Here is a 14,491-nt window from a genome sequence, read left to right on the forward strand (position 1 = left end):
TTTTTCATCACCTGAAACAGAAGCTAAATACCCCTTAAGCAATACCTCCTCATTTCCGCTTCCCACCTCCCTGGTAACCACTAATAAACTTTGGTTTCTAGACATTTGCCCCTTCTAGATACTTCATGTAAGTGAGGTCATACAATATTCATTCTTTTGTGTTGACTTATTCCACTCAGCATAATGTTTTCAAGGTTCTTCCTTGCGATAGCATGTATCAAGACTTCATTCCTCTTATGGATGAATAATATTCCATTATACAACATTTTGCTTATCCATTCTTCTGTTTCTGAACACTGGGTTGTTTCCACCTTTTGGGTATTGTGAAAAATGCTGCTGTGAACATGGGTGTACAAGTATCTGTTTGAGTCCCTGCTTTCAGGTCTTTGGGATATATACCTAGGAGTGGAATTGTTGGGTCATATGACAGTTCTCTGTTTAACTTTTTGGGGAACCACTACACTATTTTATGGGCTCTAAGAACCCTCAAAGGAGCCCTGGTGGTATAGTGGTTAAGGTACTCAGCTGCTAACCAAAAGGTCAGCAGTTCGAATTCACCAGCTCCTCCATAGGAGAAAGATATGGCAGTCTGCTTCATTAAAGATTTATAGCCTTGGAAACACTATGGGCAGTTCTACTCTGTCCTGTAGGGTTGCTTTGAGTCAGAATCAACTCGACAGCAGTGGGTGTTTTTGGAAAAATCCCCAAGGTAAAGAATTCTATAACTTTTTGAGCTCAGTGTTCCCACACTTAAATGACCACAGAACGTTGCCACCTGGCCTCCCACTCTCCTATCATGAACATTTATTAACATGCCGAGAACTATGATGTTACCTCACCCAGGTTCTATGGAAGAAGGTCAAGAACCATTTCATTTTTGTATTGTTATGTGAATTAATGAATGAATAAAAATTTTTGTCCTTGCTGTGGTAGGTCAAAAGTATCATCCCATATTATCTGGTCTTTTTGCTTGATGACGTCTTTCTTGGCTAGATGACAGCAAATTTCCTTGTCTGAAGATATCAGAACACAAGCTGCATGTCTCTACTTAAAAACACTCTAATTAGGTGAAGTGTTCAGGAGCCGAAAGACCAATACGAATGAATCTTATAATTTAAGGGAGATTATTCAGGAAGCCACTCTAATTATTTTCACATATTGCATTTTTATTTTGTAAGCTCTGCTAATATAACTCCCTAATTAAGGGTCTTTGCTTGTGAAATTTACCGAAGCAGATCTCATAAGGTGATTACAAACCCGTGTTCCGGCAAAGTTGTAATTATTGAACATTAGCCATCCACGTCTGAGATGGAGTCTGTGTGTTGTTTATGTACCTGACGCTACCTGGAAAGATAGAAGTCTTTAAAAAAACAAAACAAAACAAGGCAGATTGTTGTTTTGTAAACCTGCAGCTGGGGGGACATTTAGTATGAACATTTGTTGCATAAAAGCCCCGTGATGGTTCTGGGATATAAATATGCCTCTCCTAACTCTCCCGTTTGTCAGGCACTGTGCTAGGTACTGAGGGAGATACAGGGATGATTAAGATCCCCTCCCTGAGTGTGTGGTCAAGCTCAAGGCCAATATAAAAATAATGACGCTGCTAATAGCAGGCTGAGTGTGAATCCTGGAAGAGAGGTGCACACCACAGAGCAAACACTGTTTTCCCAGGGGGAGATACGGATCGCCTGGGAGCCACTGTTCTCCCGAACTGTGGCCTCCTGGCCAGGGGAAAACACGATGCATTGCTACAGGTGTGATGCTATTCCTGGCATGCTATAGATCTGAGGCCAGCAAACTTTTTCTGTAAAAGACCAGATAGTAAATATCTGCAGGCCATAAAGGGTCAGTCGCAACCACTCAACCCTACCTTTGTAGTACGAAAGAAGCTATAGATGATATGTAAGTAAATGGATGTTCCTGTGTTCCAATAAAACTTTATTTACAAAAACAGGCCATGGGTCAGACTTGGCCCACAAGCTGTAGTTTGCTAATCTCTGCTACAGAGCAGCATTTTCCAGACTTCAGACATTCACAAATTATATCCAGGATTTGTATCATGTCATTTATTCCACCATATGCCACTGTTACAATTTTTATCATACCTGTTTACCACTTATTCTGTTAAATGTTGTTACCAGTTGTCAAGCTGGCCCCTGATTCATGGAGAGCTCAGGCAAAACAGAACAAAATGCTGCTTTGCCCAGTCCTGTGCTATCCCCGTGATTGGTTGCAGATCAGACCATTGTGATCTATAGGGTTTTCATTGGCTGAGTTTGGAAGTAGATATCCAGGCCTTTCTTCCTAGTCCGTCTTGGTGTGGAAGCTCCACTGAAACCTGTTCAGCATCATAGTAAGACACAAACCTCCACTGACAGATGGATGGTGGCTGCGCATGAGGTGTGTTGGCTGAGAATCAAACCCAGGTCTCTCGAATGGAAGGAAGGAATTCTGCCACTGAACCGCCAATGTCCCTATCCTATTAATGACTTAATATTTTCCTTTAAAAAGATGCTTTAAAAAAAAATAAATGCATTTATTGTAAAAGGAAATTTTATATCACTACTGTACTGAGAAACAAGTATCACTTGACATGAAATGAAGGAAATTCTAAAAGGAAATACTATGAAAACACAATACTGTGAAGTTATTGAAATCTAACTAGATTATGTTGCTTGTTGAAGGCTTGAAACCTGCTCTCTGCTCTTTTTTGGTATAAAGCAGGGATTAGGGAGATGTTAAAGAATCACTTACTTCTTGAAGTAATCAGGCCGGCTGGAGTGTCTTCTTGTGTTCTGCAGTTATTGACCGCAGTACGTGGATGTTTGCAAAGCCTTCAGGTGTTTGCAGAGCCTGCCACTGTGGTTAGCGTCTGTTGATAAGGCAGAGTCGGTCAGTGTTCTAAGCTTTTCTCTGTCTTCAGAGCTTGCTGCTGTTTTCAGCTTTGCCTTGTTTTTTCTCCAATTAGACTTTTTTTTTTTATTAACTTTTATTGAGCTTCAAGTGAACGTTTACAAATCAAGTCAGACTGTCACATATAAGTTTATATACGCCTTACTCCGTACTCCCACTTGCTCTGCCCCTAATGAGTCAGCCCTTCCAGTCTCTCATGACAATTTTGCCAGCTTCCAACTCTCTCTATCCTCCCATCCCCCCTCCAGACAGGAGATGCCAACACAGTCTCAAGTGTCTACCTGATACAAATAGCTCACTCTTCATCAGCATCTCTCTCCTACCCACTGTCCCGTCCGTTTCATGTCTGATGAGTTGTCTTTGGGAATGGTTCCTGTCCTGTGCCAACAGGTTTGGGGACCATGACCGCCGGGATTCCTCTAGTCTCAGTCAGACCATTAAGTCTGGTCTTTTTATGAGAATTTGGGGTCTGCATCCCACTGATCTCCCACTCCCTCAGGGGTTCTCTGTTGTGCTCCCTGTCAGGGCAGTCATTGGTTGTGGCTGGGCACCAACTAGTTCTTCTGGTCTCAGGATGATGTAAGTCTCTGGTTCATGTGGCCCTTTCTGTCTCTTGGGCTCTTAGTTGTCGTGTGACCTTGGTGTTCTTCATTCTCCTTTGCTCCAGGTGGGTTGAGACCAATTGATGCCTCTTAGATGGCCGCTTGTTAGCATTTAAGACCCCAGACGCCACATTTCCAAGTGGGATGCAGAATGTTTTCATAATAGAATTATTTTGCCAATTGACTTAGAAGTCCCCTTAAACCATGGTTCCCAAACCCCTGCCCTTGCTCCGCTGACCTTTGAAGCATTCATTTTATCCCAGAAACTTCTTTGCTTTTGGTCCAGTCCAATTGAGCTGACCTTCCATGTATTGAGTGTTGTCTTTCCCTTCACCTAAAGCAGTTCTTATCTACTAATTAATCAATAAAAAACCCTCTCCCTCCCTCCCTCCCTCCCCATCTCGTAACCACAAAAGTATGTGTTCTTCTCAGTTTATACTATTTCTCAAGATCTTATAATAGTGGTCTTGTACAATATTTGTCCTTTTGCCTCTGACTAATTTCGCTCAGCATAATGCCTTCCAGGTTCCTCCATGTTATGAAATGTTTCACAGATTCATCACTGTTCTTTATCGTTGCGTAGTATTCCATTGTGTGAATATACCACAATTTATTTACCCATTCATCTGTTGATGGACACCTTGGTTGCTTCCAGCTTTTTGCTATTGTAAACAGAGCTGCAATAAACATGGGTGTGCATATATCTGTTCGTGCGAAGGCTCTTATTTCTCTAGGGTATATTCCGAGGAGTGGGATTTCTGGGTTGGTTGTCTGGTAGTTCTATTTCTAACTGTTTAAGATAACGCCAGATAGATTTCCAAAGTGGTTGTAGCATTTTACATTTCCACCAGCAGTGTATAAGAGTTCCAATCTCTCCGCAGCCTCTCCAACATTTATTATTTTGTGTTTTTTGGATTAATGCCAGCCTTGTTGGAGTGAGATGGAATCTCATCGTAGTTTTAACTTGCATTTCTCTAATGGCTAATGATTGAGAGCATTTTCTCATGTATCTGTTAGCTGCCTGAATATCTTCTTTAGTGAAGTGTGTGTTCATATCTTTTGCCCACTTCTTGATTGGGTTGTTTGTCTTTTTGTGGTTGAGTTTTGACAGAAGCATATAGATTTTAGAGATCAGGCGCCAATTAGACTTTTTATTTGAGAATAATGGTAGATTCACATGTAGCTGTAAGAAATAATACAGCGAGATTCCATGTACCCTTCATTCAGTTTTTCCCAATAGTAACACCTTACGGAGTTCTTGTATAATGTTCCAACCAGGATATTGACATTAATAAAACCCACCAATTGTATTCAGGTTTCCCCAGTTTTACGTGAACTCTTTTGTGTGTGTGTGTGTGTTGAGTTGTATATAATTTTATCCCATGTGTATGTCCCATAGCCAAGGTACAGGACAATTCCATCACCACAGCCATCCCTGTGTTCACCTTTTATAACTATGCCCTCTCCCTCCTGCCTCCATACCTACCCATAGCTCCATGATCCCTAACCTCTGACAGCCACTAATCTGTTTTCCAGTTTCTAAAATTATGTCATTTCAAAATGTTATATAAATGGAATCATACAGGATATAGTCCTTTGGGATTGGCTTTATTCCCGTTAGTATAATTTTCTGGCGATTCATCTAAGTTGTTGCTTATATCGATAGCTTGCTCCTTTTTATGGCTGAGTAGTATTCCATGACACGCATGTCCTCATAGTTTGCTTAGCCAGTCACCTGTTGAAGGACAGTTGAGTTATTTCCAGAGTTTGGCTATTGTGAATAAAACTGCTATAAATATTCATGTCCAGGTTTTTGTGAGAACATAAGTTTTCATTTCTCTGGGATAAATGCGCGAGAGTATGCTTGCTGGGTTTTATCGTTTAAGTGCAGTTTGAGTTTTAGCAGAAACTGCCAAACTATTTTCCAGAGTGGCTGCACCATTGTACATTCTCCCCAGCAGTGTATGACTGATTCAGTGTGTCCACATCCTCACCTGCAGTTGGTGTTATCACTGTTTTTTATTTTAGCCATTCTGATGGGTGTGGCCAAACCCACAAACCCATTGCTGTCGAGTTGATTCTGACTCAGAGTGATGGATGTGTGGTGATATCTTATTGTGGTTTTAATTTGCATTTCGCTAATGGCTAATGATGTTGAACATCTTTTCCTGTGTTTATTTGACATCTGTATATCCTCTTGGGTGAAATGTCTGTTCGTATCTTTTGACCGTGTTCTAATTGGAATTTTTTTTTTGCTGTTGAATGTTTTATTATTTTAGATAGCTTTATTGAGATATAATTTACAAGCCAGATAACTCACTCATTTAAAGTATACAGTTCGATGGGTTTTAGTGTATTCACAGAGTTACAGTTATCATTACAACCTATTTTAGGATTTTTTTTTTAATCTTTATTTGTTTATTTAAATTGTGTTTTAGGTAGAGGTTCACAGAGCAAATCATTTTCTCGTTAAACAGTTAATCCGCAAACTGTTCTGTGACATTGGTTGCCAACCCCACAATGTGTTAACGTTTTCCCTTCCTTGACCTTGGGTTCCCCATTTCCATTCATCCAGATTTCCTATCTCCTCCTGCCTTGTCCTTGTTGCCCTGGGCTGGTGTGCCATTTAGTCTTATATATACCCATTGCTGTCAAGTTGATTCCAACTCACAGCGACCCTATAGGACAGAGTAGAACTGCCTCATAGGTATTCCAAGGAGTGGCTGGTGGATTCCAACTGCCATCCTTTTATTTAGCAGCCAAACTCTTAACCACTGTACCACTCCTTATGTATCTTAGCTATTTTATTTACTTATTTATTGTGACTTAGGTGGAAGTTTACAGAGCAAATTAGTTCTTCATTAAACAGTTAGTACACAAATTGTTTTGTGACGTTGGCTGCCAACCCTGTGATGTGTCAAACTTCTCCCCTTCTCCACCGCAGGTTTCCTGTTCCTATTTACCCGGTTTACCTATCCCTTCGTGCCTTCTCGTCTTTGCTTTTGGGCTGGTGTGCCCATTAGTCTCGTATACACGATTGAACTATAGAGCATGCCCCTCATGTGTGTTATTGTTGGCCCTATAGACCTGTCTAATCTTTGGCTGAAGGGTGAACCTCAGGAGTGACTTGAGTATGGAGTTAAAAGGGTGTCTGGTGGCTATACTCTTGGGGTAATTTTAGAACATTTTTATCCCCCCAGAAGAAACCCTGTATCCATTATCAGTCACTCTCCATTTCCTTCCAGCCTTCCTCCTTCCCTCCTTCCTGTCCTAGGCAGCCACTTTCTGCCTCCAGATTTGCCTGTTCTGGACATTTGCTATATGGAATCATAAAATACGTGGTCTTTTGTGACTGGCTTCTCTTACTTAGCATTATGTTTTCAAGGTTCATGTATATTGTAGTATGTGTCAGTACTTCATTTCTTTTTTGTCAAATAATATTCCATTATATGGATGTGCCACATTTTATTTTTTCATTTATCATTTGGGTTGTTTCCACCTTTTGGCTATTATGAATAATCTTTCTATGTACATTCATGTACAAGTTGACTTTTATGTTGACTTATGTTTTCATTTCCCTTGGGTGGAATTGCTGGGTCATGTGGTGGCGCTATGCTTAGCCTTTTGAGGAATTGCTAGACTGTTTTCCAAAGCAGCTGCAATATTTTACATTCTCACCAGCAGTTTATGAGGGTTCCAATTTCTCCACATCCTTGCCAGGCACTTGTTATTGTCTTTCTTTTTGAATGTAGCTATCCTAGTGGTTGTAATGTGGCATCTTCTGGTGTTTTTGATTACTGTTGAGTTTTAGTATTCTTTACATATTCTAGATACTAGTCCTTTGTTGGAGGTCCATTTAGCATTTTGGTATCAAGTCAAAGAACTCGTCTCAGCTTTGTCTTTGGAATTGACCATTAGCCTTTGTTTGAATAGAAAGACCTTATTAACCATCCTGGAAGATCCAGCTCTGTAGAGCCAGCCTCCGTCAGTTGTTCGTCCAATCTAAGGCAGAGCTACCAAATGGCAAATGTGTTGGGAGATGGGGAGAAAGGACAGGGTATTTGGAAAACCATATTCTCCCCTTGGCACCAAGAAGGCTTTTTCTAACTCCTGCCCCTGTTCCTGTTTCTCTTTCAGACCCTGGAGGAGGAGCTTTTTGGGAACAATGAGGAAAGCCCGGCTTTCAGGGAGTTCTTAGACCTGCTGGGAGACACGATCACACTGCAGGACTTCAAAGGGTGGGTTTCAGCCAGGAATGGCTCCGGCTCCACTGCTGAGGCCCTAGTGGAAGGGTGAGGGGCATACAGCTAAGTCTCAGGGATAGCGTGTGAGAGTTAAGAACACACTCAAGGAATAGGATCGTTTTTTAGCATATGATGAACGCTCATTTATCTGCATTCCGAAGGAAAAGGTGGTACAGGGATGACCCAGAATGGCAGGTTATCTGAAAGGCACTGACATGTGGCCTTAGGATGCATGCTGAACTTGCTCCCCCACAGACTGGGCTTTCTACGTACGTTGGCTCAGGCTGAGAGTAAAGTGCGTCCTCCTCTCTTACCACTCACCTGCCAGGCATCAGGGGAAGAGGGCCCTCTGCAGTTTTGGGGTGGAATGACCCTTTTTAGGTAATACACAAAGAATGGATAATTATGAGTTGGTGTAAATATAGTAATCCTGCAGGCAGGAGTCCCTGCGACAGCCTAAGTTTCTCTAAGCAGATAGAAAGATTGACTATGGAGGCCATTGCTTCAAAAAATTCTGGCCCTTGATTTTCCTTGGCAATGGCAAAATTTGGGAAGAAGCTTCAGACCTGGCCAGCCTGGCCTGTGTTTGGTAGCTGATACATGGCTGAAGCCTCTCAGAACTCCTGACTCTAGCACCTAACATCATGTATGATAGCCCTTAGTCCAGTGCCTGGCATATAGTAGGTGCTCAGTAATTGCCACCCTCCCTCCTCTTCTTCCCTCTCCTTCTTTCTTCCCCCTCCTTCTTTCTTCCCCCTTCTAAGTCATTACTACTGTCTGGAGTCAATCACAAATTAGTTAAAATCCCAGCTCCACCACTTATTAGCTCTGTGACTTTGGACAAGTAGCTTACCTTTGCGAGCCCCAGTTTCTTCATCTGTAAAAAAGGAGATAAATAGAGTTCCAACCCATAGGGCTCTTGGGGATTAAGTGAGATAACGTATGTGAAGCATGTAAGCTAGTGCCATGCACAGAGCGAGCACTGGTAGTTGTTGCTGTTACTGTTCTCGTTACACCATCTTTCATTGACTTTACCATGCCATTGCAGTCCCTGGGTAGGATAAATGGTTTATGTACTTGGCTGCTAACCAAAAGGATGGAAGTTTGAGTTCACCCCTAGGTGCCTCAGAAAAAAGGACTAGTGATCTACTTCTGAAAAACCAGTCATTGAAAACCCCACGGAGCGCAGTTCTACTTTGACACACATGGGGTTTCCATGAGTCAGAATTGATTCTATAGGCAACTGATTTTACAGACAGATGTTAAAATGTGAAGCAATGTGGGTGTTAGGATAGATGAAATGTAGCTTGTGAAAGCCAGGAAGGACCTCAGAGATCATGTAATCCCATCCTTTTACTTTACAGAGAAAGGAAACAGGTCTTAGAAAGATGAAGGGAGATCCCCAGACTCACGTGCTGACTTAGTGGCAGAAGCAGGTCTGGAATCTGGAGTGCCAGCTCCCAGCAGTGCTGGTGGGACTGACATCAGAGTCCAGCGTATTTCATTGTCTTAAAGGACCTGCACCCTCCTCCCCCTACTGAAGAATAGGAACCAAAACTAGCAGCTGTGTTGCCATAAAGGCAGAAGGGCAGGAAGCCCACCCAGTTCCTTAGTGCTTTTCTTTCCTGTCTGTGAGGAGACAGCCAGAGAAGGGGCCTCCCTGGATGCTTCCTAGCTGGGCGCTGCCATGGTTGGCCTCCATATTGTGGACTACCTGGGTTGAAGTCAAGTACCTGACATCTCGTGTTGCTGGATCCAGACGCTCCTGTGGGGCTCACCACCATCCTACCTGGTTGCCCTGGCTCTGGGGTGAGGGCTTGGATATGGCCTTGCAAAGAGCAAAGGCCTCTGTCTGCGCTCAGCCTTAGGGACCACATAACCTGGGATGGGCATTTGCCTGGGATTATGGATAGATGGCCTCCTTTCCCACGTGACGGTCTTGTGTGGAGGGGAAGCAGCTAAGGCTTGAAGTGGAGGTTTTGCCTTTGTCTTTTTTTTTTTTTTTTTGAGGTGAAATTCAAATGACATAAAATTAACCATTGTAAATTGTACCGTTCAGTGGCATTCACAATGCTGTGCAACCATCACAACTATCTAGTTTCAAAACTTTGTCATCACTGCAAAAGATCCATTAATATCCATTAATTAGTCATTCCCCCATTTCCCCCTTCCCCCAATCCCTGGCAACCACCAATCCGCTTTCTGTCTCTATGGATATACCTGTTCTGGATATTTCTTATTATAACTGGAATCATATCATATGTGACCTTTTGTGTCTGGTTTCTTTCACTCGTCGTAATATTTCTGAGGTTTATCCACATTGTAGCATATATCAGTACTTCATGCCTTTTTATGGCTGAGAAGTATTCCATTGTATGGATTTACCACATTGTATGTATCCATTCATCCATCAACGGGCATTTGGGCTACTTCCGCCTTTTGGCTACTGTGAACAGTGCTGCTGAGAATGTGTGTGTGTGCGTATTTGTTTGAGTTCCTGTTTTCAAGTCTTTTGGTTTGTACCTAGCAGTGTAATTGCTGGGTCGTATGGTAATTCTATGTTTAACTTTTTGAGGAACTGCCAAACGGTTTTCCACAGAGGCTGTACCATCTTGCGTTCCCTCCAGCAATGTAGGAGGGTTCAAATTTCTCTCCATCCTTGCCAACACTTGTTTTTTTTTTTAAATAGCTATCCTAGTGGATGTGAAGTGGCGGCCTTTGTCTTTTAAATAATAGATTTATGGTTAGAACTGGGGCTAGCCTCTTCTGAGGTGTAAATCTGCCTGCTCCCTGACATCCTAATTCCCTCAGCCCCCAGCTCCTCCTGTCTTCTGGTTCGTGCCCCCACCCCATGTATTTTGGGAAGCTCACATCACATTGCCCGTTTCCCCTCCCTCTCTTTCTCTCCTGACTCTTGCCCCATTCTACTGACAGTTTCCGAGGAGGCCTGGATGTCACCCATGGACAGACAGGGGTGGAATCAGTGTACACGGTATTCCGGGACAGAGAGATCATGTTTCACGTCTCCACAAAGCTGCCGTTTACTGAAGGTGATGCCCAACAGGTAACCTGGTTTGAAGGGTTTTGGGAGTCCCAGGGCAAGCGAGGTGAAGGTAGGTTTCTGGTCTGACCTGCTTGAGGGACTTGGAGCCCATCCCCATTTTTGTAATCCAGAATCCGGTCTTATCAGCTATATGGTGTCTTCAAGGCCTTTTCTATTACATTATCTCTCCAAGTCTGCACAGCAGCACTCTGTGTGGGAGGCAGGGCCAGGCTCCTGTCATTTCCCTCTTTACGATGAGGAGACTGCAGCTCAGGTGTTCTGAGGGTGGTGGTTAAAAGTACGTGATGGGGTCTGCAGGTGGGGGGTTGAATCCCAGCATGGCCACCTGTGTGACTCTGGGCAAGTCGCTTAACCTTATGGCCTCATTTTCCCTGTCTATAAAATGAAGATAACAACACTTACCTCAGAAGGTTGTTGTGGAGATTCAGAAAGCTCCGAATACAGAGTTCAGTATGATGTCTGCTTGTGGTAGGCTTCCTACATACAGCTGTTCACTATCCTTTTACTAGCCTTTTTACTTCCCTTCCTACCCCAGTGATATAAAGCTGTTTATTGCATGAGACCACCCGCCCCCAACCACCTAAGCTTTCCTAGTCTCACAGCCTCTTCCTCTCCATGTCTGCCAGTGTGGGCAAGAATCCAGCCTTCCCCTCAATCACGGAACCTGAGGGAGGTGTCTACTTCCAGTGTTTTCTTTTTGTCCCTCACACTGGCTCCTCTGACAGCCATGTATCCCAGGAGGGCCTGGCTCCTCTCTCTCTGAACCAGAAAACCACAGCTGGTCTCTGGCTTCTGCAACACCATCTGCCCTGTCCCACTCTTTCGCCCCTTCTCAGCCTCTAGGAGAATCAGAAAGGCCAGTAGCCCTTTGCCTAAACTCTGACCCATTTGTTTCTGAGCAGAGAACTGGGGAGGGAGCACAGATGTAAAATTGTAAACATAGTGCCTGGCTTCTTAGGCAAAAAGGAAACTGGCAAATGATACTGTGATTTGGCTCTAAGATAATGACGGAATGTTCCAGAAACAAATGAGAGCAGGATTCCTTTTGTATCCAAAGTAGATTTTCTCTCAGCGTTTCATCTTCAGTCTCTCTGTTACTCGTGGCTTCCCGCACCCCCTGCCCTGGCCTGAGGCTGAGGGTTGTTCATTCCACTCCCTTACGTATGTTGAATAGGGAGCTTTTGGGCAGGACTAAATAAAAATCCATTTTCTCTTCCCCAAAAATGAGATGATGTGTGTGGAAAAAGTGAGACAATTTGTATGCAAGTGCCCAGCATGGTACTTAATGTATAGCAGGTGCTTAGTAAATGAGAAACTCAATGTGAAAGGGCCTAGCATAGTGTCTGCATGCAGTAGTCACTTAATAAAGGAACAAATGTGTAGGTGAGCACTAGCCAAGACTTGATATAAAGGAGGGGCTTACAATTTGAAATCATGCATGTGAAGAGCCTGAAGAGACAAGCTGGCTCCTGAGACACAGTAGGTGCTTGGTGACTGCGGTCATGTGTGGAAGCCCCTAAAACAGCTTGGGATACTGGGTCAGGGTGGGATTTCTCTCTCCCCCAGGACCTCCACCAGGCCAGGTTGCCCATCCTCTCTAGGCTTGGCTCTTCTCCCCTTTGGTTCATCACCTCATCTCTACTAATCCACATTTCTGTCAAGATCCCACCCCTGCCCGGTCTCCTCTTCCAGGAAGCCTTCTTGGGTTACCATCTGATGTCACCATCTTCTCTGCCCCCATAGATGTCAGGCACTGCATGTGTAGCAGCTGACGTAGCACTTGTTGGCTGGTGGCTTCGTTAGTGTTTTCAGGTGGCTTCACCTGTGTTTGTGTCTCTCCTGGATCAGTTACAGGCTCTACCAAGGAAGATCCAGCCTTACCTTTTAAATATACTCCCTGAATCCTGAGTCAGGGTTCTGTACATTGTAGAGCTTAGTAAAATGCTTGCCAACTTCTGCCTAGGAACTTGAGCACCCTTCCTTTTTTTTTTTTTTTTTTTTTTGTGGCTTCTGAAGATTGAAAGAAGAACTTCCCTGGAGAGCTAGGTCTCAGAGTTCCAGGGTTGATGTATAAAGATAAATAATGAGGAATGTCTTGTATAGAACTATTCTGTTTTCAGGATGCTTTTATCTGGCTTTTAACAACTGAACACCTTTCATTTAGCTCCAGAGAAAGAGACACATTGGGAATGACATTGTGGCCATCATCTTCCAAGAAGAGAACACACCATTTGTCCCAGATATGATTGCGTCCAATTTCTTACATGCCTACATTGTCGTGCAGGCTGAGAACCCGGGCACAGAAACCCCATCCTACAAGGTAAGGAGATGCCTGGTAGGAGGAAGTGATAAGCCCAGACACCTCACCCTGCTTTATGAATTCAGCAGCATCAAAGGGCACCAGCTCTCAATAACTTATCAGACCATCGTCCAAAGCGGCATCCCTAACGTCAGTGTTGGTTTAAAATGATGTGATAGATTTTCTACAAGTTCAAAGGTTTCTGGAATTTGGGGGCTAGACTCTTGGTGGAGAGCACCTTCTGAGGTCCTCTCATCTATCTTGCTGCTTCCAGCTGTGGCAGGATCTAACTCAAGGGTGGAGAAGCCCTGACTGCCTTATTTAGAATCTGGTAATGCCATTTACTAGAGTAAGACAGAGCTGGAGGAGAGAAAGAAAGAGAAACAAGGTGAGAGCATTAGCAGGAAAGGGGAGAGAAGAAGAGCGGTAGCAAATAAAGGAAGGAAAGGAAAAGGAGAAATGTTGATGGTGAGAAGGGTGAAGAGGAGGGTGCCTGGTAGACCCTGGCCATTGGGTAGGCCCCTCTGGTCTAGCTATTCTGAAGAAATGGTCAGCCTTAGTTTGAAGACTTCCAGGGATGCAGGGTTTGCAAGCATCTGGATCTCAGCCCCCTGACCAATAGGTGGTAGGTCAGTTTGGCTCAAAACCCTCTCTGATGCAGCCGAGAAAAAGATAGTGTGATCATTGTCCTCAGCTGCCAGCACCCTGCCCTCTCCTAATGGCTGTATTGCTAACCCTCCCCTCCTCTTCTTCATGCAAAACAATCCCAACCTCTTGGGCAATGGTTTCTCTATATCACAGTGGTGTTGGGGAACATGGTACCCACGGTAGATAGACTGAGGCTGAATTTTTAAGGTGGGTATTAGGTGGTCTTTGAACCCCTCAAAGGTGTGTGCAGAATATTGAGATTGTGTGCTTCTTTGCATTTTCTGGGGAGAGAGGCCATAACTCCCTGCTCCCCAAAATGTCAGGAACCCTGATCTAAGGGAGAGAAAAAACGAGCCTGTCTCTGCTCATGGAAAACAATGAGGTCTGAGCATGTTTCCTGTGTAATAATTTCAGCTCATACACTTCAATTGGGGTTCACAAAGTCATAGTTGCCTCATGACCATCTTCATGAAGTATCAATTTTACTGAAACAAAGATTTTGGGGAAAGAAAATGATGGTATGTAATTGTTTTATCAGCATAAACCCAGATACAGTACGCAATAAGTCCCCGGGTTACAAATGTCTGAGTTACAGACAGCTCATAGCTGCCCTTTAATATTGTGTAAGTTTGCCCTCACCTTCAATTGGAACAGTGGAACCAACCCCTGCACACAACAAATTGTTTACAACCACCTTCACTGGCTGCGCATGCAGCTTTTA

At 43.6% G+C, this 14,491-nt stretch overlaps 1 protein-coding gene and 1 long non-coding RNA gene across 11 annotated transcripts in view; one reads left to right on the forward strand and one right to left on the reverse strand.

The window, feature by feature from the left end:
* Positions 1 to 14,491, forward strand: part of RAP1GAP2 (RAP1 GTPase activating protein 2) — a 232,661-nt gene that overhangs the window by 178,125 nt on the left and 40,045 nt on the right. For all 10 annotated transcript variants that reach the window (XR_010318428.1, XR_010318429.1, XM_010596495.3 and 7 more), the window contains 3 exons: positions 7,653 to 7,753; positions 10,694 to 10,823; positions 12,988 to 13,143. Coding sequence is in view for 8 of the 10 variants with exons in the window: in XM_010596495.3 (XP_010594797.2) it covers positions 7,653 to 7,753; positions 10,694 to 10,823; positions 12,988 to 13,143 (387 nt within the window). In the remaining 2 variants the exon portion in view is untranslated. The remainder of the gene's footprint in view (positions 1 to 7,652; positions 7,754 to 10,693; positions 10,824 to 12,987; positions 13,144 to 14,491) is intronic.
* On the reverse strand, positions 4,230 to 10,693 carry LOC135228114 (uncharacterized). Its single transcript, XR_010318430.1, has 2 exons — positions 9,172 to 10,693; positions 4,230 to 5,250 (listed from the first exon to the last, which is right to left on the reverse strand). It is a non-coding gene; the product is annotated as an uncharacterized LOC135228114 (long non-coding RNA).

Source organism: Loxodonta africana, chromosome 18 (genome assembly GCF_030014295.1).
Source record: "Loxodonta africana isolate mLoxAfr1 chromosome 18, mLoxAfr1.hap2, whole genome shotgun sequence".
NCBI lineage: Eukaryota > Metazoa > Chordata > Mammalia > Proboscidea > Elephantidae > Loxodonta > Loxodonta africana.